Source organism: Phalacrocorax aristotelis, chromosome 1 (genome assembly GCF_949628215.1).
Source record: "Phalacrocorax aristotelis chromosome 1, bGulAri2.1, whole genome shotgun sequence".
NCBI classification, from domain to species: Eukaryota; Metazoa; Chordata; class Aves; order Suliformes; family Phalacrocoracidae; genus Phalacrocorax; species Phalacrocorax aristotelis.
This window is the reverse complement of record NC_134276.1, coordinates 143,558,256-143,581,985: the sequence shown is the minus strand read 5'-3', so window position 1 is coordinate 143,581,985 and position 23,730 is coordinate 143,558,256. Positions and strand designations below refer to the sequence as shown.

Sequence of the window (23,730 nt, the reverse complement as noted above, 5' to 3'; positions counted from 1 at the left end):
AACACTTTTCAGCTTAGACGCAGATCATTTTAAAAATGTTTTAATGACAGATTTTTTTTTCAGCCAAAGGATTTATGAATATTCAGAAGTTTTCTCACCAGTTCCCTTGGTCTCATGTTGAAAAGGATTCTTTCCGCATTCTCACTGTCGTGCCTGCTTTCCATAATAGCCAGCAAAAGCTTGGAGGCATTGTTCTAGAGATACAAAACCAAGTTAATGCAAATTTTAAAATCTATTTCATGGATTAATGACCCTTGCATTTGTTTTAATTGAGATTACGAGTACCACTTTTTTAGCGGATAAGATTTTAAACTACTCACATCTTTTATCTTACTGACATATTTAATAGGGTTTTTTTCCTATTTTAATGTCCGCATACTGTAAGGCTAACTAACTCTGCACGCTATATTGGAAGAAGTATTTTAAATATTGAAAAATATTCTACTTAAATACAGAGCCTTGTTCTATACTGTGCACAAGAAATGAAATCCCATTTCCTTTTCTTATTGCCCACCTAGCAATTTTTGCCATGGCTTTTTTTTAAAACAATACTCAACAGAGGTAATTACAAAAAGTATTACACGAAAGGTTTCATCATTCAGGCAGGTTTCCTTCCCCTTTCGTTTTTATAAAGTCCAACTGGTTATTACTTGAAAGGCTATAAAATAAACTGTTTTCATACATTCTTGGAATTTTGTTTCATTAACAAATATTCCTGGGGGAAAATATAAAGATATTCTTTGTTTTGTCAACTAGCTGCTTTTACCAAGACCTCTCGCAAGGATTAAATAGCATGAGCTTTAGCAGCAGTAACCCAGTAATGCCTTAAACTTCACAGACCTGTCCTACTTCCAGTTAAATCAGTTATTGTGAACGGGACAGGAAGAATGGTTTTGGAGGTTTGACTGCTTTCTGCCAGAGCGTGGCTGCCTTGGTTCACCTGCCACAGCATCCCCTCATTGTGCCCCATTACAGACCAAACTGTGTGAATACTTGGAAGTAGACCGCATACATGAGGTAGGGGCCAGTAAAACCCTGAACCATCATACAACCTCGTTCTCAGCTGCTTGTTGCCAGACATCAGCAACTCAAACTGAAATTTCTCACAGTGAGGGTGTGTCTCAGACGATTAGTATGGGCAATTTCAGAGGAAAAGGGCTCAGCTGCTTTTGGGACTGAGGCAAAAAGGAAGATGTTCTTTTCTGCATGTTCAAGCAACTTCTGTTTTAAGCAGCCTTTGCTTTTCCAAGTTTTGATAGCAGAGCTGAAAATCTGGAGCACTAGAGGCCAAGATAACACAACTGTGCAAGTTGTAGTCAAATTTGTTCTACTCATAAGCATTTTTTAAAATTACATTTTGAGTACTATACTGTAGCAACTTGTTAGTTTCACAACTAAAAGTCCACAGAGTTTCTTCTTGGTGGGCACAGAATCACAAAACCATGCAGACTGGATCACAAAATCATGCCTTTGAGGCTCTCCTCTGGACTGATCTTTCAGCAGTCCCACACCCTGCTCAAAGCAGGGACTCAGGGTGCTGTCTGAAGAACTGAATGGTTCTTTTTCCACTGCAGTTTCCCTTACAATGGTGACCAAGTCAGTTGTGGTAGCATTGATGGGATCTCAAACTGAGGAGGAGGGAAGGGGACAAGACAGGCTGCCAGGGAGCTTGAGAAGGAAAGGGAAGAAACTGTGGAGGAAGGCATCAGTCTACTCCACTCACTCATGGGTGAGGACTTTGAAGCCATTTCCCAGTGCAGACAACCCTGGGGATGGAGAGAAGCCTGCTGCATTGAGAAAAGGTAAAGGTGGGTAGGACATCGTGTCATCAACAGCCAGCTTCTTGCTACTGACTCAGCAGAAGTGGCATGCCATAGCCTCGAATTACAGCAGGCAGGCACATGGCTCCAGTTTTTTCTCTCTGATCGCTGGCATCTGATGTTGAGATGCTCATCTGATGACATGTTCTTCATTTACTGCATGCTTTGAGACCCCAGGATCTGACCTCCATTCCCAGATATCAATGAGAAAAAGAGGTCCGTTACTTGGAACGTACAGTATAAAGTTCTTCATCACACATTAGTACTGCAAAAAATCTAGCCTTCATTTCTCTTTACCTGGGTTCTCATCTCACCTCCTTATAAGAATTTTGGAAAAATCATGTACGAAGCAACTAGATACAGCAGAGTAAGGTGCTATGAGAAAAGCTGAAAAGACACTCAGACAATGTCTCTTCATCCTGCCACTACACAGAGTGGCAGATATTGAGGTCATACTGTGCCAGGGCTTAAATACTAGTCAGTAAGGAAGGCCAGGGGGTCATACTCAAACTAACAAGAGGCAGAACAGAACACTGGCCATCTGTGCACTCAACGAACACCATCTACACCATACACGAAATGATTCGGGACTCCAGTGGAAAATATAATTCATGAAGATGTAATTAATACCACATCACAAACTATGTGCAAAACAAGCTAAATTAAGATGGCATGGGAAAATATAATCCTGTATTGCCTTTGCTGTGGTTGGGCGGTATGAGTTCAATATATAGTGTTCCCCGAAAACAGTGTCTAAGCTTGTTTGTATGTGTAAGTGTGTGGGCCTATACACTCTGCATTCTGTATTTTCACTGCAAAATTTATGTGTTTGCAACTTCAGAGTTGCATATGAGCACTGACAGATTGTCAATGTTAAACATTAACCTGGTAAACTCATGGCTATATTACTTGGATATGTTGCCACTCCAAATGAAAACGAGTAACTTCTTAATTTGGATCTAATTCTTGACATCACATCTGGCCCAGCACTGCGTCCAGTTCTGGGCTCCCCAGTATGAGAAAGATACGGACTTACTGGAACGAGTCCAGCAAAAAGCCACAGAGATGATTACGGGAATGGAGCATTTTTCATATAAGGAGCAGCTGGCACTGTTCAGCTTGGAGAAGGAGGATCTTATCAATGTGTATAAATATCTGGTGGAAGGGAATGAAGAAGAGGAAGCCAGACTCCACTCAGTAGTGCCCAGTGAGAGGACAAGAGGCAATTGACACAAATTAAAACACACATGAAATTCCCTCTAAACACAAGAAAACAATTTTTTACTCTGGTAGTGATCAAACACTGCACTAAGTTGCCCAGACAGGTTGTGAGGCCTCCATCTGTGGAGATATTCAACCAGACACAATTCTGGGCAACCTGCTTTAGCTGACGCTGCTTGAGCTGGGATATTGGGCAAGATGACTTCAAGATGTCCCTTCTAATCCAAATGACTCTGTGGTTCTGTAAAATCAGAATCATTTTCACACCATTCACCACAATTTTTGCTATTTAAGTAAGAGTAAGGCATATATAGTCTCTTATGAACAGGGCTAAACTGGTCCTTGCAGCAATGTCACTAAACTCCATTTTTTTGTTATTACATAGGAAAGATGTTCTCCAAACATTTGACAGCTTCATGATAATGGCAAACCAAAATGGCACTGGAGTTACTGCATCTAGGTCTTTACAGGGACTGAAATTTGGGCTTCAAAAGAACTGCCTGCACGTTCAAAGTTAAATGTTAAAAAAGCTAAGTGTTTTGCTTGAGGGGGGCCTGAATTACAGTGCCATTCAAAAATGTAATTACAGTTATTAAAATCATGTGTAAAGCACTGTTGATTAAGTGTTTCATTGTACATGATATATAGCCATATTAATTATTTTATTAGACATTCATAATGTTGCCAATATGATGCAATGCAGCTACCGTGAAGTATTTGCTGGTTTGGGGGAGGAAATAGGCCATTTGCAATGGAAATACTTCATTTGGAAGGCAAGAAAAGGCAATAACCCAAGGCTCCTCCTGGACAAGTTCTACCCTACTTGGCACACACTATAGCTGCAGAGCTCCTCTCTGCATGCAATGGCACACAGGCCAGAGAAACTATCTATGAGCCTATCCCACTCTCCAGAGAACAAAAAACAAAATTACAAGCCCTCCCACTCTACCTTTCACCCTCCCCCTCACAGGACACTGAGAAGGGAAATAAAATATAATTTACTTTAACCTTGTTTTCAACTTTATTTGACATTATAGGCAATCTGATATATTATTCTTTTTTCACAACATCTCCTTCTCAAGTAAATTTTAAGAAGTTCAGTATAAACAGAGAATGCCTGACTTGTTACATGTCTGTACAGTCTTGATATTTATCAGACCCATGAGATTTTATGCCCAGAACATAGACTCTTTATGCTAGCTATGCCATGTCTGTTTGATAGGATTTTTTTAAAAAAAGCTGAGGGCATACTCCCAAACACAACAGTGGGTCAAAAGGCCTATGGTAGAGAGCCTGATAAGGATTCAGAAGTTGAGCTGAATTAATTTGCAATGTTCGTTTTCAAAGGATGCTGAGTATATTATGCTATGGTAAGATTAAGTAAACGTCAGGCTGCCTAGATCTGTTGCATAGGTATGTCTTCTATTATTACTCAAATTTAAATTAAAAAAATTTACATTTACTATACCTTTAGCTGAAGCACCAAATCCATGCAGTATTTGCCAAGAGGGTTTATGTCATTCAAGATGAGTGCAATTATAATATCAATCCCATTAGATTCATGGGTGGCTATGCAAGTCTGCAAAATAAGAGAAGGGAGTCGGGGGTAGGGGGAAGGGGGAGGGAAGGAGAGGGGAAAAGAGGGAGACAGGACAGGCGAAGGGAGAGGGAGAGAGAATATGCACATCAGCAGATTTCCAAAACAAGGACTCAGAACTTGAAAGACCTTGTAACATCAATGAACCTCCCAGCCAAAGCAGAGCAGCCTGAAAATGTGCCACAAGGGGTGCTGGGGAATGCCTGTGTAACACAAAACTAACCCCAACACTACCCGTCGTGAAGTACAAAACTGGAAAAAAGGTGGTGCAAGCTAAAATATGCTTGCAGTGCATTATGCAGGACTTGGCATCAAGTGGTACAAGTCAGAGACAGCAGCCACAAAAGCACTGCCAGATTCAGCCGAACACACACACAGAGAGACATAAAAGACATGCTTGAATGTAGGCACAATCAAATTTGCACACTTAAATTCTTAATTTCCATTTAGCAGCGAGAGTCAATATTGCTCTTATAGCATGAAGTGTTTGCAAAAATTAAGGTTTTCTACGTGCGCATGCACAGAAGGACATTTCTGGACATGGAATTCAAAACTGTGATTATGACCAACAGTACTTCCGAAATGCTTTTACAGGGGGTCCAGGAGGACCTTCTGAGCCTTGTAAATAACTGTCAGTTTTACAAGCCTATGGTATTTTTTTCTAACAGGTTTATAGGAAAATAGGATAGGAAAAGTTTTCAAGAAAGAGAGAAAGAAGGGAAAAAATGAAAATGAGAGTGTGGAGCATTTGCCTCTGAAATACACTGAATCAGACTTGCAGTTGGTGTGGACAAGCGTAACTCAAATCCCAAGCAACTTCCCAGCAGGTAGATCTAAGTAATTAAAGTGTAACTAATCATTTCCTTCCATTATCAGTGTTATTCAAGTAAACTTGTTGGGGAACAAGTTAACTTGAAACATAGGTTTGGTTTTTTTTTAATCTCCAGTCAGTCCTGTAATTATTCTTTTTTGACAGATTTTCTTCCCATCCATTAGTGAATCAAATATCACTGTTTAAAATTTAGTCCACTAAAGGATTTCTATTTGTTTGTTTTAAAAACAGTAAGTAAAGACTGTTGATTACCAGCACTCTGCACTTCATTTGTGCATGTTAATGAAGTTGCATTAATACTGCATTTATTCCTTCAGCTATTTCTAGTATCAAGAATAGATTGCCTCTGTAATTTCACCCACCGCAATTTTCCCATTGCTAATGGGAACTGTGACAACTTTACTACAGTCCTCTTCGGATCAAATATAGCAACATGTAACTACATCCTTTACCTTTCTATACTGCCTCAGTACAGCACTAGAGACATCTACCAAAAGGCACAGCTATATGACTTAAAAAGGCTGCATCAAGCAAGGCACAGAAGATTAGAAGCATGATCTTTAGCCTCACCCATTTCACTGCTGATATAGTTAAATATGCTGATAGGTAGTATAGTGGGATGGTAAGTAAAACTTTGTAGCAGTTATGTGAATTAAGAAAAGTAAATGTTAGCAACCTATATAAACAGCAGCAAAGGCAGAATGAATGAAAATGAAGAAAACAAGATTATGTATGCAATGTACTTCCACAGCTGTGACTCAAAATCCAGGCCCACAAAGTGAGATTTAAGCCATGGACCCACTGACATGAGACACTAAACCCTCAAAAAAGGACTGGACGCCTTCCACAGAAGCTGACATACTACAGGAAGAGAGTATATTGAGTTCTGACTTACAAGAATTGCTCAGGCCTTATGAAAGCTTGAAAGGTGTAAAGCCTAGTCATAGCAATTACAACTGAATTTATGTTAAGAACAGCAAAAGGTTTATGACAAGCACACATATACCATACATTCAGGTACATATCCACAAGTTATTTGAGCCCTACCTGATTTTCATGGCATGGACCTTGGCAATATTCAGTCAAGCTTTCCAGTGTCTGGTTCACAAGAGCCACATTCCTCTCATTGATGTAAAGCCCCAATAAGCCCAGTCCACCTGTCGTGCTTCCACAGATACAGTCCAAAAACTGAAGGGTCTCACAAACAAGGTTGTAATTTGTTTTATTGTTCTGATGTCTTAAAAAATTCTGGTGGGTGGAGAGAAGGAACACCAAAAAAAACCAAAAAAACCCAAGAGTTAGAGACAAGTCAAACAGTCTTTTTCATGAAAATATTAGAGAGAACAATTTACGACCATATGACCACTGTACCTTAGATACTGAAGTACACACTGCACTGTAGAAAATATATTATGCCTTAGTGCAGCAGTTGAGAACCATTATCTGATTTAGTCTGGAGAAAAGGCTGAGGGGAGACTTTACCGCTCTGTACAGCTACCTGAAAGGAGGTTGTAGCGAGGAGGGTGTTGGTCTCTTCTCCCAAGTTACTAGCAATAGAATGAGAGGAAACGGCTTCAAGCTGCGTCAGGGGAGGTTTAGATTAGATATTAGGAAAAATTTCTTCACTGAAAGAGAGGTCAGGCATTGGAAGAGGTTGCCCAGAGAGGTGGTGGAGTCACCATCCCTGGAGGTATTTAAAAGACGTGTAGACGTGGCACTTCCGGGCATGGTTTAGGAGACATGGGTTCTATGATTAAATTAGTAGAGAAAGGAGGGCTTAGGAAAGCGAACTCCGCAAACATCTTCACTGGCCTTAAATGTCTTACATATGACCTGCGTACCTACCCCATCCACCTATTATGACCCTTCTCCTGGAAGCTTGTTGCCCCATGGCTGAGCAGGGATGGTGACACAATACAACTGCTCCTTGGCAGTGTCAGTGCAGAACGGAAGCTTAGCTCAAACCACGCCCAGCACTGCTTTGAGGGAGGCTGCTGGACGTGGCACTGAGGTATATTTGCAGAAAATTCATTTTGTAAAGGTTGCTATGGGGTCAGTAATTTTTACCAGAGAAATTGATAGCAGGGACACACATAGCATCTTAAAGCCTTCAGTCACAATACCTAGGGAAAGGAGCAGTACCCCAACTTTGCCCAGAAACTTCCTGTGGTCTTCAAGCCTGTGCTAAGTGATCTACCATTTGTGCACAGAAACCATACTAACAGGGACATTTAGACACTTCTCAATTCCATGAGGCTATGCTGCAGTCCCCAAGCAATTCTGAGGACATAAACATGAGCTCAAACAGAGCATGCAAGTGGTTCTTGAAACGGGTTATTTTATCCCTTGGACCAAAAGAACAACAACATTTCAGACACCCCTATACTGTAACAGGAGCCAGGCACAGGTGTGTTTTTCTTGCCTTATAAAGTTCCAGCTCCTGTAATACTTCTTTTGGAGCTCAGCTCAGAAACATTTTACCTGCAGCTCTCGGTTGTGGTTCTCGCACAGCAGCTGAAGAAATCTCAGTATTGGCTGCATGATTGCAATGGCAGGGCTCATGATTGCTTCTTCTGCAGACTTCTCTTCTGCATTTGCAGCATCTGTTCCTGAGCCCATAAGATCTACTTCTGGGTCCATTTCTCTTCTATACACAGAGTAAGCCTTGGACGTTGCAGAAGACGCTTCTGTTAACTGTCCTTTCATACCCTCTTTCAGATGCAGGGTGGAATCCTTTACTGAAAAGAAGATAATTTTCCCTCATTTTTGAAAGTCTTTCGCCTCGTTTGATTAAACAATAAGAAAACAATAATAATGAATGCAACTTTTTCTTTGTTGGTGCCTAACTTTTCAAAGACCTCTAGGCAACTTACAAAGAATATCAAAGCAACATTCATGCAGGGATAGCATGTTCCAAATAAACCACAAACCAGAGTGAAACAGAACATTAAAACAAAAAGCCCTACTATTTCTCTCCCATATACAATAAATGATGAGAACAATGGAAGGACCACAGGGTGGGAAATCAGTTCCTGTGCTTGCTCTTGTGAAATAGCCCCATTAGCAGCAGCCTCTACTGCTTCTCTAAAAATATGGTTCTATATCTTCTACTGGTGTAAACTGGCATAGCTTCACTGATTTCAAAGCTAATTCCTTGCAACCAGCTTAAGAGATGGCCTGTAATTTAGAGAAAAACAGGCAAAAGGTGCGAATTAGTGATGATTAATATTAAAGCTTACTGATCAATGCAGCATAGTATCAATGATGCAGTACATGCGGCTTGAATAATACGCACTTCTCCCCTCTTTTACATGGGTGCCTCCTTACCTCTCTTTTTGGGAACAGATACAGTTAGGTCACTATCATCATCTTTCTTTTTGCTCCCCAAATCAATAGTGTTCACTGTCACTGTCGATCGAATCTCCTGCTGAGCAGCTTTCATGCGGTCATACAGGACTTTAAAGAATTTTTCTGACTTTTTTTGCTCCTTAAGTTGCTGGTAAGTCGAATACTGCAAAAAATACATTCTTCAGTTATCAATCTTCTAAGGAAGAAATAAAACAATACACTGTTTTTTGTGAAACCAATGATGAATAATTACTTCACTTACACAGAACAAATGTTGGCCACTGCCTGACCAGTTCTTTCACAAAGTGATATACAAGGCTGGTAACAAAGATTGACAGCAACATTTTTAAATTTGGATAAAATGGTGAACACTGCTATTTGCAATCTTTAAAATGTCACAATATTACACTGGAAGTTAAATTACTTTGTGACACTCTCCATTTCTCCAGGCATTCTAGAGTTATAATATTCCATCTACAAATAATAGTGAAAAGTAATTGTTATTATGTAACAACAGGAGGAAGCATGTAACATCTAACATGTAATATTATAGCTTAGATTATATACATTTTTTGTGCTTCACACAGAATTGGAATTAATATTTTAGGTTATTAAGTCCAGTCCCTTAGTATTACTGTCAAGCAGGCTGCGTACCATTCTCAACAGTTTACAAACTCTATCTTAAAATAAAAGCCTTTTACAGCCCCTAACAATTCATTTTAGAAAGCTGCGACAAAATCTCACTTCTTTAACATTTTCTGGACGCTCTCTAAGGGTCACAGATTGTATTATCTTTTTTATAGAATAAAGATACAGGATGGGATTCCTCTCATTTAACTTTTATACTCTTGCAATGAGGTATAAGTTGGTTATATAGGCTCCCTTCACAGGCAATGATGAGATATGGGGAAATGCAGGGAGTGATTCATACCATCTCTCCTCTCTTATGATAACTCTACTGACCATAGAGTAAGAATAAAGAATCACCTTATTTGGCTAAAGTTGGGTTAGCGGGCTATCACTCACAAGAACTAGAATCTGTAGTTTAAAGCAGTTATTTTCTATGTACTGGGATACTGGTTTTCTCAAATGGCCAGTTTTTCTGTCTTTGGAAATTTTCATAAATGTCCCTAAATGTTTCCAGAAAATAACAATTTTATTGGTATTATGAACTTAAAATTATTGTATTTTTTAATTTTACAAAGAGAGATATGAAATAACTGGAGATAATAGTCATATGGCAAAAACCAGGTTAAAAGAAGCACTGTGCTACACAGAAAGGGACAGCTGAAAAATGTTTTTTTTTTCTGTTGAAGAGTCTACACTATGAGATACTGCATAATAGCAGGGCATATTTGTATTATAGCAATAAACTTTCCACAGAACACAACTCACAGCAAAAACGTTCTTTTTATTTATCTCCAGACTACATAGATTCACAGAATGGTAGGGGTTGGAAGGGACCTCTGGAGATCATCTTGTCCAACCCCCCTGCTTGAGCAGGGTCACCTAGATCAAGGGGCACATCACCGCATCCAGGCGGGTTTTGAATGTGTCCTGGGAAGGAGGGTCCACAACCTCCCTGGGCAGCCTGTTCCAGTGCTCTGTCACCCTCACAGTAAAGACGTTTTTTTCTCTTGTATAGGTGAAAAACTACATGCATTTAGGTGGAAAACTACATATATTTGAAAATCAATACGTGAATAAGTAAATTAAGTACCTGTGTTTGCGTATTTCCACCTTCAAGCAATGCAATACCAAGCAAAATGCCTTCTGAGAAAATTCTGTCATTTTTGGTGTTTACTATAACATCTATGATAAGTTCTGATGCACCTTCTTTATCCAGAAGGCACTGAATATCAAACATGGTTACCCCAGATTTATCTGAGTCTTGTCCTGAAAATCCACCTGCAAATTAGACAAATACAGACCATTCATGTTTAACATATGTATACAAAAATTAATCTATTAGTAATAATAATTTGTCTTATGCACACAGTAGCAATGTAATAAGTTTAATTTTGAAATTCTGTTTTAGGCAAAATTCCCCTTGATAAAGACAGGATTTTTGTGTGAAACTACAATGTTGGGCTCTAAGAATAAGAAATAAAACAAAACCCTGAACCATTGTTCTGTCGTGATATTCAGACAATAAAGAACTTGGAAATGACACTGATTTGTCCACCAAACCCCTTTTTTAATTCCACATGCTGAACTGTGTGTATGGTCAGTGCTCTGGGACTTTTGAGTCTGCTTTTCAATCTCAGGCCTAATCTATACAAAAACTGTGTACTGATAAATCCTCTCTGGTTATGGGTATGACCTTCTAGCTAAATGCTTTTGCCAATATAACTTCTAGACCATTAACATCACAATGATGTTATTTAAGAAGAGAGACTTGAGTTAATCCAAATTAGAGGTGTGGTTTTAAGGAGCTCTGTTAAATTGTATTAGCTCATTAAATCAACCATCTTTTATTATCACAGATTATCATCTTTCCTGCTATACTAACTTTTATATAGATTTAACTGCGTTTACTTCATTAGGAAAAATATAGTACTGCTTTAATCAGTCAGTACTGCTTTGATTAAACTGATTAAAAGGGTTCAGATTTTGTTTGTGATGAAGTCATCTACACACTTTTTCGAGAGAGAACTAAAAAACCAGTAAATCTTTACTCTCCGATTTGTTAGGGAGCAAAGTTTGGTGTATGGGATATTAAGACTGTAAACATTTCCAGTGTCTACACTGAAGTAGTCAAGGAGGATCAGCTGGGTAACATTTGGAAATACCCACAAATCTGGGCATACCTTTAATATATGCTGAAAATGCAATAGCAAGTATTTTGACCTGGCTCTATACCTAGCTTTTGCCTCATCTCCTACGACATACGCTACTTTGGGTTTTATTAGAAACCACCCTACAGTAACTTCCCGTGGCTTCTGTAAAAGATTCATACAAAATATTAGGTTATAAGGGACCTACAGAGATCATCCACTCAAAATTCCTGCTCACGGGTAGTTAGAGCAGGTTCATCAGAGTCTTGTCTGGTAAAGTTATAACAAGAACTGACACATTCTACAGCCTCTCAGGGAAATCTGTTCCATTGCCTAGCCAGTATCTTTGTGAGAAGCTCTTCCTTATATCTTTTTTTTTTCATGTATCAGTGAAGGATCTGGAATTAAAAAATTTTTTTTTAGTTTCCAGAAACAGCAACATCTTTGTTCAAATGTTTTGTGCTTTTCTGGATTTCCGAATGTGGCAAATTAAAATGGTGGTAACAATTGGAACTGAATTATTGATTGGGGGCATGGAGAAAGTCTCTACTTCAGTACCACCAAATGCACACTAGCCATCTGAGACAAGTTTGTGCAACTTAAAATAGGGGACGTCTGATACTACCTTTCTTCTGACTGGTTACAGAACGTGTTTGATTTATTTACCAACTGAATCCCTGGAGTACTTCCAATGTGCCTATTAGAAAAAATGGTTCTGCTAATTTTGTTCTCTTTAAATTATCTGTGTTGATTTACCTCCCACTTGTGCAGTTTTGCTGTAGCTGGCAGACAGAGGCCCATTCATACCACTTCCATATTCTCCTTTAAAGTAGCGATACAGGAGTATTTTCCTTAAAGTGTTGCCCTTTAAGAGAAAGATAAAAATAGAAGAGTTGTGGCCAATTTCCTTTGTTTGAAAAGCGAGCGGTTTAACACAGATACATAATTTATTAGGTCTTTCTGTTATAATTAGTAAGCATACAAATAGTAAAGCTATCCAGAAAACAAACATCTAATAATCTTATCTAAAAAATCTCATGGGAAGAATTCTAAAGTATTGTCGTACAAACTTTCTTTGAAGTTTCTTTTAAAATTATTGATTATGAATCACATACCTCCACCTCAATAATTTTACCTGGCTATCTGTAAGATGTGTATATTGAAACAAATTCTACAAAGAGCCAATGCTGTGCAGTCAGTGTGTCTGTGCCCTACCCTGCCATGGCAGTACTTTCTTCCTATTTTCTGCAGCTGAGTAGTATCACTCCCTTTTCTCTGATCTCAGATAATCCAGCTGATCATCTTGAAGACACCACATCACATGAAATATTAAAACAGAGATATGACATTTGATAGAATTGCTTAAAAAGCTTCTCTGTATCTCCTTGTTCCTTTACTTCCAAAACCACAACCAGTCAAAATTTGCATGCAGCTCTCTGAATACCTTCCCTTTCATTTTGCATGTGTTCTGCCACACAAAACACATTGAATTAAGAGTCGGGGTACCAATTACTTGGTGTTTTTATTTTGCCTTCAGTCTCCTGGGAACACCTGCAGTCAACACTCAGCTTTACAGAGGCAGTAGGTGACACAACAACTGTAGGTGTATGTGTAACCTAAGTTTTTATAAAGAAAAAAGTACGGCAAGGTCTCTGATGATTACCCACAGAAGAGGAAAAATTGTTCATTTCAACAGCTTGACAGTAAAATGGGACAACTTCTTCCTTACTTTTACTCACCTACTCATTTTAATGAAAAACAGTTCTTAAAAATACACGCACAAGAGCCAGTCTCAGTACTGACCAGCTCACCAGTGCCTGCACATTAGCACAGCAGTCACCTTTCAATAGGAACATCTCTGTGGCCACCACAGACAGCAAGGAGTGAGGAAGTAAGTCCCAGAAACACGTCAAGAAGCACTACTCACACTCCCACTTCTCTGTTAACTTAGCAATATTTCCAAGAGCAACCACATGCCACGGTGGGGCTTCACTGCTTCACAGACCTCAAGGACAATGGGCTTGTCCACCTCAAACAAGTACCAGAATGCAGCATTCTGTATGTCTAATCCAACAACACAAAACAGCCATTCTTTCCTAGTTCTCATATTTTGATGCTTTCATTTGATAATAGTCTAAAACAGAGTTCCTTCAAACAGCCAAGAAAAGTGCAAGGCCTATAGGAAAATATCAAAAGCCATAAATACAAAAGCAGCGAGAAAAATAAAAATCATCACCTACACATCCGCAGTGCCAGAGAATTTATTAGGTGGATTCTCCGGGTGAGCTTAAGCTAGCATGCCCTATGCTACAGAGGAAGACAAAGAACCGGAAGTCTCTGAGGACCTCACAGAGAGACGGATTCCTCCCCAGCCAGTGATGGGGTTTAACCCTGCATGCATGGACAAGGTACACTAACAAAGGTCATAAGAGATTTTGAGACAGCTAAGAGCACCAGCTCCTCCTGCTCAACATCCTGTCTCTAGCAGTGACCAAACACCAGTGTCTTAAAAGGAAAGTGAACCTCAGTTTCCACATCTCCTGAAGAAGCCAGACGTATTATTAAAGAGGAAAAAGTTCCCACCAGAACTGAGAAACATGGACTAAGAACCAAGATAAAGTCCCTTTTCAAACCTTCTCAGGCATATATATCACAGAATCATAAAATCGTATCACACAAATAGGATCCTAGAGCAGAAACCCTTCCTAACTCCAGACTAGGACCCAATGCAGAACGGGTACTGCATTGAGACAAGATCTTTTACTCAGAAAGGCTGGCATTTGCCATACCACTCAATTAACCACTCAGCTTGGGGCAATATCCTCAACCAGCAATCTATGCAGTCTGTTGATGACTAACAGAGCACGATAGTAAATTATACAGTCACAGTGCAGACATGGGAAGAAACACCAGAAGCCATCTATATATAGTTAAGAATAATACCTGTGGTCACAAGCTTTATTGTTCAATCAAAACAGCCTTTATTTTATCAGGAAGAACGTGTAAGACCATGAAATAGCATTTGACTAATAAACTAAATGATTTAGCACTTGGATCTTATTGCCTAGATGCAAGTTAACTGTTGGCAGATCTCAGATCTTCTTGCTGCCTTGTTACCTTCAAAGACACCAGGAGGAGCAGTGATATGAAGATGCTTCTCCAGCTGGCTATGGAATGGGGAATCCTGCTCCACCCATATCCAAACTAAGCTCCCTTTTAGTACTGGAAGGCTGCAATAAGGTCTCCTTGGAGCCTTTTCTTCTCCAGGCTGAACAACCCCAACTCTCTCAGCCTTTCTTCATAGGAGGGGTGCTCCACCCCCTCATCATTTTTGTGGTCCTTCTCTGGACCTGCTTCAACAGCTCCATGTCCTTCTTGTGCTGAGGGCTCCAGAGCTGGATGCAGTACTCCAGGCGGGGTCTCACCAGAGTGGAGTAGAGGGGCAGAATCACCTGCCTTGACCTGCTGGCCATGCTGCTTTTGATGCAGCCCAGTATACAGTTGGCTTTCTGGGCTGCAAGTGTACACTGCCGGCTCATGTCCAGCTTTTCATCCACCAGTACATACCCCCAAGTCCTTCTCTGCAGGGCTGCTCTCAAATCCCTTCATGCTCCAGCCTGTATTGATACCAGGGGTTGCCCCAACCCCGGTGCAAGACCTTGCACCTTGTTAAACCTCATGAGGTTCAAATGGGCCCACTTCTCACCCTTGTCCAGGTCCCTCTGGATGGCATCCTGTCCCTCAGGTGTGTCAACTGCACCACTCAGCTTGGTGTCATCTGCCATTGACCATTACCCTCTGGATGTGACCGTCCAACCAAATCCTTATCCACCAAACAGTCCACCCATCAAATCTGTACTTATCCAATTTAGAGAGAAGGATGTTGTGGGGCAGTGTCAAAGGCCTTACAGAAGTCCAGATAGATGACATTCATAGCTCTTTCCTTGCCCACTGATGTAGTCACTCCATTACAGAAGGCCACTAGGTTGGTCAGGCAGGACTTGCCCTTGGTGAAGCCATGCTGGCTGTCCCAAATCACCTTCCTGTCCTCCATGTGCCTTAGCATAGCTTCTAGGAGGATCTGTTCCATGATCTTCCCAGGCACAGAGGTGAGACTGACAGGTGGTCACAAACGTGATCTTCTCTTACAGTGGGAAGGACTTTGCTCCCCCAGTCTGTCTTGCAGTCCATCAACTCGAGAGGTGTGGGGAGATTGCTAGTGAAGACTGAGGAAAAAAATTTGTTGAGTACCTCAGCCTTCTCCTCATCTGTTGTTACCAGTTTGCCAGTCTTGTTCATGAGGTGGGGTATTACAGAATCATAGAATGTCTTGAGTTGGCAGGGACCCACAAGGATCATAAAGTCCAACTCCTGTCCATGCACAGGACAACTCCAAAATTCACACCATATCTCTGAGGGTGCTGTCTGAGTGCTTCTTGAATAGTGTCAGGCTTGGTGCCGTCACTTCTTCCCTGGGGAGCCTGTTCCAGTGCTCCACCACCCTCTGGGTGAAGAACCTTTTCCTAATATCCAACCTAAACCTCCCCTGGCACATCTTCCTGCCATTCCCTTGGGTCCTATCATTGGTCACCAGAGAGAAGAGATCAACACCTGCCCCTCCTCCTCCCCTTGTGAGGAAGCTGCAGGCCGCTGTGAGGACTCCCCTGTCTCCCCTTCTCCAGGCTGAACAAACCAAGTGACTTTAGCCACTCCTCATAAAACTTCCCTTCTAAACTCTTCATCAACTTCATGGCCCTCCTCCGGACACCCTCTAGCAGCTTTATATCCTTAATGTACTGTGGCGCCCAAAACTGCACACAGCACTCAAGGTGAGGCCGCAACAATGCAGAGTAGAGCTTTCTTTGACCTTCCTTTTCTGGCTGACATACCTGTACAAGCCCTTCTTATTATTATTTGCGCCCCTTGCCAAGTTTAGCTCCAGCTGTACCTTGGCCTTCCTGACCCCATCCCTACACAACTGGGCAATGTCCCTACACTCTTCCCAGGACACCTGTCCCTGCTTTCACTGCCTGTGCACTTCCTTCTTCCCCTTTACTTTGACCAGCAGGTCTCAATTCAGCCATGCCAGTATCTTGCCTTCCTTTCCTGATTTCTTACACCTGGGGATCAAAAGCTCTTGTAGTCTGCGGAAAGTGTCCTTAAAAATCTGCCAGCTCTGTTCTGCTCCCTTGATCCTGAGGGCTGTTTCCCAGGGGGTCCTATTGACTAATTCCTTGAAGAGCTGGAAGTTTGCTTTCTTAAAATTCACGGTCCTAACTTCGCTCTTCACCTGACCCGTATCCCTGAGGACTGCAAACTCCACCAGTGAATGATCACTGCAGCCCAGGCTGCCTCCAGTCTTGAAGTCACCGATTAGCTCACTTGTGTTGGTGACCATGAGGTCCAGTATCGCATCCCCTCTGGTAGGGCTGTCTATCACCTGGCTGAAGAAGTTATCCTCAATGTACTCCAGGAGTCTCCTGGATTGCTTACAGCTTGCTGTGCTACTTTTCCAGCAGCTGTCAGGGTGGCTGAAGTCCCCCAGCAGAACGAGAGCCTGTGAGTACAAGGCTTCCTGTAGCTGGAGTAAGGCTTTGTAAATAGACCCCCCTTGATCAGACAGCCTGTAGTAGATACCAATCACAAGGTTGCCTTTGTTGCCTCAGTCTCTGATTCTTAACCATAAGCTTTCAACCTGCTTGTGGCTATTCTTCAGAGACAGTTCTTCACACTTTATCCATTTCTTGATGCAGAGGGCAACATCTCCACCTCTCCTTCCTCGCCTGTCCCTTCTGAACAGCCTGTAGCCATCAACAGCTGCACTCCAGTCATAGGATTTGTCCACCGAGTTTCAGTAATGGCAACTAGGTCTTAAGCTTTCTAGCAGTATGGTGGCTTCCAAATCCTTCTGTTTGTTGTCCATGCTGCATGCACTGGTGTAGAGGCACTTCAGCTGGGCTGTCAGTTGTGTCACCTTTTTAGAGGAACACCCCTTAATTCCTTTGAGGTGTTTCACCAATGTTTCCCTCTTGGCTCCTACTACCTCAGGAGCCCCTGGCTCATCTCCATAAGACTTCGTGTGCTGCAGCGTAGCCAGCGCATCTCAGAGGAACAGGCTGAGGGCCCTCACTAGCACCCTGTCCCTCTAACCTTGGCGTTTCATCCCATAGCTTGTCATGGGCAAGCCTGATATTATCCCTCTCCCTCTTAGAGTCTAGTTTAAAGCTCTGTCAATGAGCCCTGCTAGCTCATGAGCATAGACCCGCTTCCCCCTTTGGGAAAGGTGAATCCCATCTGACACCAGCAAGCCTGGTGCCGTGTAGTCCATCCCATTACCAAAAAACTGTGAGGCACCATGCTAGAAAACACTGGAAAGACCCGGCTCCCAGAAGAAGTGCCAATCCTGCTGACGTAGGTGTCTGGGTATGCTTTTATGGGAATGCCAGAAAACATAGTCAAGTACAGCCCCATCATGTGGACAGACAAGACAAACTGCTGCCAAAGCAAGTGAGACAGCCATGCCATTGATGTCCTTGTAAACGGTTTCCTAACTTAGTACAGCCACAAAATTAATATTGCCCAAAAGCAAATGATCACTGCAGTAGCATGAATAAGCAGTTTCCAGCAACTATTACTGACACTCACGTTACTGAAGCAGAGGCCAAAAATAAAAGCACACTAGGCAGCACAGTGCTATCCTCCCTAACTAGGTTTCTACACGTGGCAGAAGTCCCCACCTTCCAAGCGGAATCTCTCCCCTGCTGGCTACAATACATTTTCCCTTATACCTCTTATTAGGGTATGGAAGTGGCATGTAAACATCACTCAGCTGACTGCAATCATTCTATAATGGCTAGAACATTGTATAGCTTTGAAAAAAAAACACAGTGAAACATAACAGTCTTATTGTTACCCATGAATACCACTGTATTGTCTCTAACAAAAGCTAGGATAAAGACTGAGGACACAAAAAAGAAACAACTGGCTATTGTTGTTGCAGTTTTAAATACCTAGGGATCGACAGATAAAAGTTTCCAATAGGGAAAAATTATTCCAATAGGAACACGTAGACACAAACAAATTATGTTTTCTCAGTCCGTATTTCATTATACTAGTCAGTCTTTAAACTTGTCTTAAATGCCTTAATACAATGGTTTATTCATTTTTCTTCTCTGAGCCTGCAAAAGGCTAGTTCCACATAAGGATGGGGTGTTCTCCGTGGGGAAGCAATGACTGAGAAAGGTACGTAAGGCTTATCGTGGATACCTGCATCAGCAAGAGCCCACTGTATAATACTACTCAGTGTATAACACTGCCAAAAATTATTTGTCCTCCCTTATATAACTTTGCACATTTCTTAAGGTATTGGAATTATATTTATGGCGTTCAGAAGGCTGAACTAGATGATCTGGTGATCTCCTCTGGTTTTCACTCTACATTAAAATAATGAAGCAGAACTGTGCAGATTATCCGTCATAACACAGAATAGGCAGCCACGTCCAACAAATATTTCTATACTACAGTGGATGATGTTGTAATTATATTCCAGTATTAGTCCACGAGGATGCACAGAATTTAGGCATGTTAAATCTTCAGATTTGAATAACTTGCAGTGAAGTATAAAAGAGGAGCTGGCTGGGATCTCTGGTTTACTAATATATGTTTTCAGAAAATTTGGAATAGAAACAAGATCCCAGAGAACCAGGAGAAATCTAACATGCAATGACACTCTTAAAAAAGTACAAGGGAGTACACTTTTTGTTTATATCAAACCCACTACAGTAAGTTCGATATCAGTTCTGTGAATATCAAAGCAATAGTTAATTTTGAGCTCTATTAATACAAAATTAAAGGAAGCTGCTGTGAACCAATGGCAGTTATAATACTGGAATCATGTGGTAATAATTGCCTCAATATGGATTTAAGAAAAATAGACCTTCTCAAAGTTCTTAAGATTATCTTCTGGTTTTGCTAATAATGAAAAAAGCACTCTAGTTGGATAAACTAGAGTGTGATGGTGGTGTGACAAAATCCTGTAATGCAAATTTTTTTATTAATAACCCCATAAGGCTAGTTATCAAATGCCTTGACAGCTAAGTGACTGACAGAATTCAACACGCAGTTTAAAGCAAGAAATCATAAACAAGAGTATGGGCAACCTCATGAAATATTTATTATCTGCCTGATTTTTTTTTTCAATGAATTGGAAGAATACAGAAAATAATTATTAATAGCATTTAGAAAGGACACAAGAAGAAACGGGGATGAGGTAAGTCACTGATAACAATTTAAGCATAATTTATTAAACTGACTAGAAGCAAACAATACGAGCCTCATTATGTCCAAACCTCTGTATGTCTAGTTATAGAAGTAGTAACAATAAAATGCCGTACACCATAAAATGGAGGAGACTGTTCTAGGAGGCCATGACTCTAGGGAAAAATGGATGGTCTTGGAGAAAAATCAGCGAAGTGACAACTCCCCAAAATCACATGACTCTGAAAAGGATAACAAGAGCTATTATGTAGGATTCATGAGACTATCTTACTTCTCCATATGCAGGGGCATGTCACTGTAGGAATACTGCATTGCAAGCTGGTGTCCCGAATTCAGGAAGGAGGCTGACAAATTGGATTAGGTTTGGAGAAGCTCCACAAGACTGATTAGAGAATAAAACATGCCTTCTCATCAGAAATTCAAGGCTTTCAATCTACTGCACTTATCAGTCTAAACATGAACTACATGAACTCTGTTTGTGACTATCTACATGAGAAATCTGCTAATGGATGACTTCAGTCTACAAGATAAAGGTGTAAGACACACTAGTGAGAACCTGAAGACAGAAATTCAGCTAGAAAAGAGGTAGAGGCAATTGGGTTATTCAGTTTGCAGGTTATGATTTTTTTATATATGTAACAGTAATGACATTTAGCTATTGGAAAAGCTTAAGAAGAGGTGAGATAGACTCTATTGCTGGCAGTTACTAAATCACGACAAGGTGGCTTCTCAGACAGAAACTATTTGAAGATCTCATGGTCTGTACTAGAACAGGCTAGGTGAAAAACATATGTCATCTCACATCATCTATGAAGACATCATGTCACCTCTTCCTGTAGTAAATACAGATGAGGTTAGAAGCCTGGCTTTCTAATAAGGCTGTTTAAAAAACACCTACTTTTACATGTTTCTTCTCATCATTTATAAATGAAATGAAACATGGTAGGGGAAGGGTGAGTTTTGTTCAAGTGGCTTCTGTGAAGATACCAGGCACGGAAGTTTTATAACCCTTGAAATTACAATTCAACTTGCTCTTGAAATGTAAGATGGCACAGACACCTTCTCATCTCCAAAATGGATCAGCTGAGGCACATAGCTACCACACACACGGTGTTGCACAACTGGGAGCTTGGAAGAAAGGCCCAGAGACTTGACCCCTACTATAGCCATAAATTGGAAAATTTCTGTGTTCATGATGCCAGCAACTTCCAGGGGGTTTGCAAGTTGGGGGAGGTTGTTTATTCTGGGGGGGGTGTTCATTTGTTTTTACACAGAGTAAGCTTTTCCCTGGTTTTGATCTTTTTGCAACAAGATGTTTTCATAGCCAACCGATAGTTGAAACGGATGTATTTTCACCAGTAAAATACTACACCCAACAGCAGAATTATTTGCACACTGGGGTGTTAGTTCACCCCAGGGAAAAAGCACGTTTAAATATGAGGTTGGGTCCAGCTGCTGTCCAGCTCTGCTTCCACTAAAATCAACAGGAGATTTGCCAGCAACTTCAGTAGGAGAAGGAGCAGACATGCACTTTGCCTGGCAAAAGTTTTTGTACAACTCTAAAGAAAAGAAAAAAAAGTATGCACCAGACTTCATGACACAGTTCTCCTAGGAGAGCAGAACTGGCCACCCACACCCCTCAGCTGTCCCTCATTAGGCAGAGACGCCCCACATTTTAAATGTGCCATTGTTCGATCCTACACAAATCTGGTATTAATCCCACTTGTCTTAATACAAATTGCCTACATCAGAAATGCTAACTGATAAACCTGAGGTTGTAACTGGTGCAGAGATTCATTAACAGGTTCAGATAAGATAAAGAATCACAAGCACGACCCTTCTCTAAAACCAAACTACAGTGGTTTTTTTTAAACAATTTTTTTAGTAGTCTCTTAATTCTTCTTTCCTTTGCAGTTCCAGGTTCCATAGAAAGCTGGAAACTTAAGTGCCAAAATATTGCAAAACAAATGCTATTGCCAGCCTATTTTCAATATGGATAGCAAAAAGAATACTGGAGACATTGCAAGAAAACCAGTTTTTGCCTGGTAACTGGCCAATTTTGCACCATGAAGAAACTCAGTAAAGTGTCATATTAAAAGAAAGATTTTTTTTTTTTGGCAGTATCTCTGAAAAGTGTCTCCACTATGAATACAGCAGGAGAGAAAAAACAGTTTGGATTAGTGAAAACCTCAGCATTGGGGCATTCAGACTTAGACTGAGAAGAAAACATTTTTAAAATACACTTTGATTTTGTATATTATAAAATTTTACTGTTGACCTATAAAAATAACTCTAGCTGTCATATGCCCATTTTTTTGTCCAAATAGAAGACCTCTACATACAGTCACAACATTTTTATATACAGAACAGGTCTTTGTTGTGGGCAAATATTATTGTTAATCTGTCACTTGTCCTGTTGCTCATTTGGTTACATGGTTTCCATCTGTAGTCATAAATCGTGCACTTACAAAACAGATCATGTTTGCACCTATGTAATTTTTCCTTTGCAACTTTCTGCAGTACAAGACAAAGCATTGAGATGCACAATAACCCAAGTTCTCCACCACTGAAAGAAAACAATGTAAGATTTGATCGTGATTATTTAGAAGCATTTATGACTGCGCCATCAATAACATACTGTAGAAAAAGACCAGCTCTGAAAAGCATACTTTTCAAAGACTAAAATTATCTAACTCTTATGCTACAGGGGGTAAACTTTCAAAGTGATGCACAGTGAGTTATGCACACAAATCCTATTATTTGTTAACAGGATTTCTGTGTGGAACTCCCCATGCTCTGCAAGAAAAATTTACCCCTAAGTGTCCTAATGTGAATATTTACCAAAACAGACACTTAATTTCCAGATGCATACTTATGAGCACTACTGTGCTTTGACGTTTTAATTGAAACAGGTAGCTAGGAAAAAAAATAATAAAAGTGGCCAAATAGTATTTTCATTACATTATTCTGTTTCACTGTGTTGCTACTATGTTGAATTTCAAAGCCAAAGCATTACAGATACCCGATCTACTAGATAAGGGATGCGCTGCAGACGTACTGACTCTCCTATTTTGAATTAGATATGCTAGAATCTTCACTTGTAGGCTCAGGATTTTCAAAGAGACTCAAGAGGCACTTCTGTATTTCACTTTTCACCTGCTCATTTTTACCCAGCACCAGCTCCACTGATTTCTCAGCTTCATCCTTGCCTACTAGTAAAGATTGATAAAGACACTTCAGAAATTCAGAATTTGTTCTAAGGCATTCCAGGTACTCGTCACCACTTACATTTGAAGGAACCTATATATTTTCTAAACCAGGTTATCAGGATTATTTTGCAATCTGAGTTAGCAGGCCTCTGGAAATTTTTCAATGGATTTGACATGAGTTCTGGGTTGTATCCAAATGAGTACTTCATGGTTTGGGATTTTACTGTGGAAATGTCATTAAACTGTAACCTGTGCCACTTTCTGCAATATATACAAATATTCCCAGTTGATGTTAATTACTCAGCTAGAACTGCTCTGTATGTTTATATTATTAAAAAAAAAAATAGTGGTATTAAAAGGAACTAATTCTCAGCATTTACTACCTTGCAAAATAATCATGGGACATGTGCCTTATCTCAGAACAATCCTGAGACCTCATTAAAACCAACCATTTTTCCTCTAACGCCACTCATTCCTGCCTGAACTCCACAACATTCAGTATATGTAACTGCCATTTTCTGTCCTCCTGTGATTTACAGATGTGCTTTTGACAGCGATCAGCAACCCCACCTATAGTGCCCTGAGAACTAGCCTGACAAAACAGCCAACACACCTCATGCTTTGGAGGAACACCCATTGCGTTCTCAGA

The 23,730-nt window shown here is 40.5% G+C and overlaps 1 protein-coding gene across 3 annotated transcripts in view; it reads right to left on the bottom strand.

The window, feature by feature from the left end:
* ITPR2 (inositol 1,4,5-trisphosphate receptor type 2) overlaps positions 1–23,730 on the bottom strand; it is a 269,515-nt gene that overhangs the window by 66,705 nt on the left and 179,080 nt on the right. For all 3 annotated transcript variants that reach the window (XM_075113616.1, XM_075113625.1, XM_075113634.1), the window contains 7 exons: positions 12,352–12,460; positions 10,539–10,726; positions 8,798–8,981; positions 7,952–8,208; positions 6,518–6,718; positions 4,510–4,620; positions 99–194 (listed from right to left, as the gene is read on the bottom strand). In XM_075113616.1, the coding sequence (XP_074969717.1) occupies positions 99–194; positions 4,510–4,620; positions 6,518–6,718; positions 7,952–8,208; positions 8,798–8,981; positions 10,539–10,726; positions 12,352–12,460 (1,146 nt within the window). The remainder of the gene's footprint in view (positions 1–98; positions 195–4,509; positions 4,621–6,517; positions 6,719–7,951; positions 8,209–8,797; positions 8,982–10,538; positions 10,727–12,351; positions 12,461–23,730) is intronic.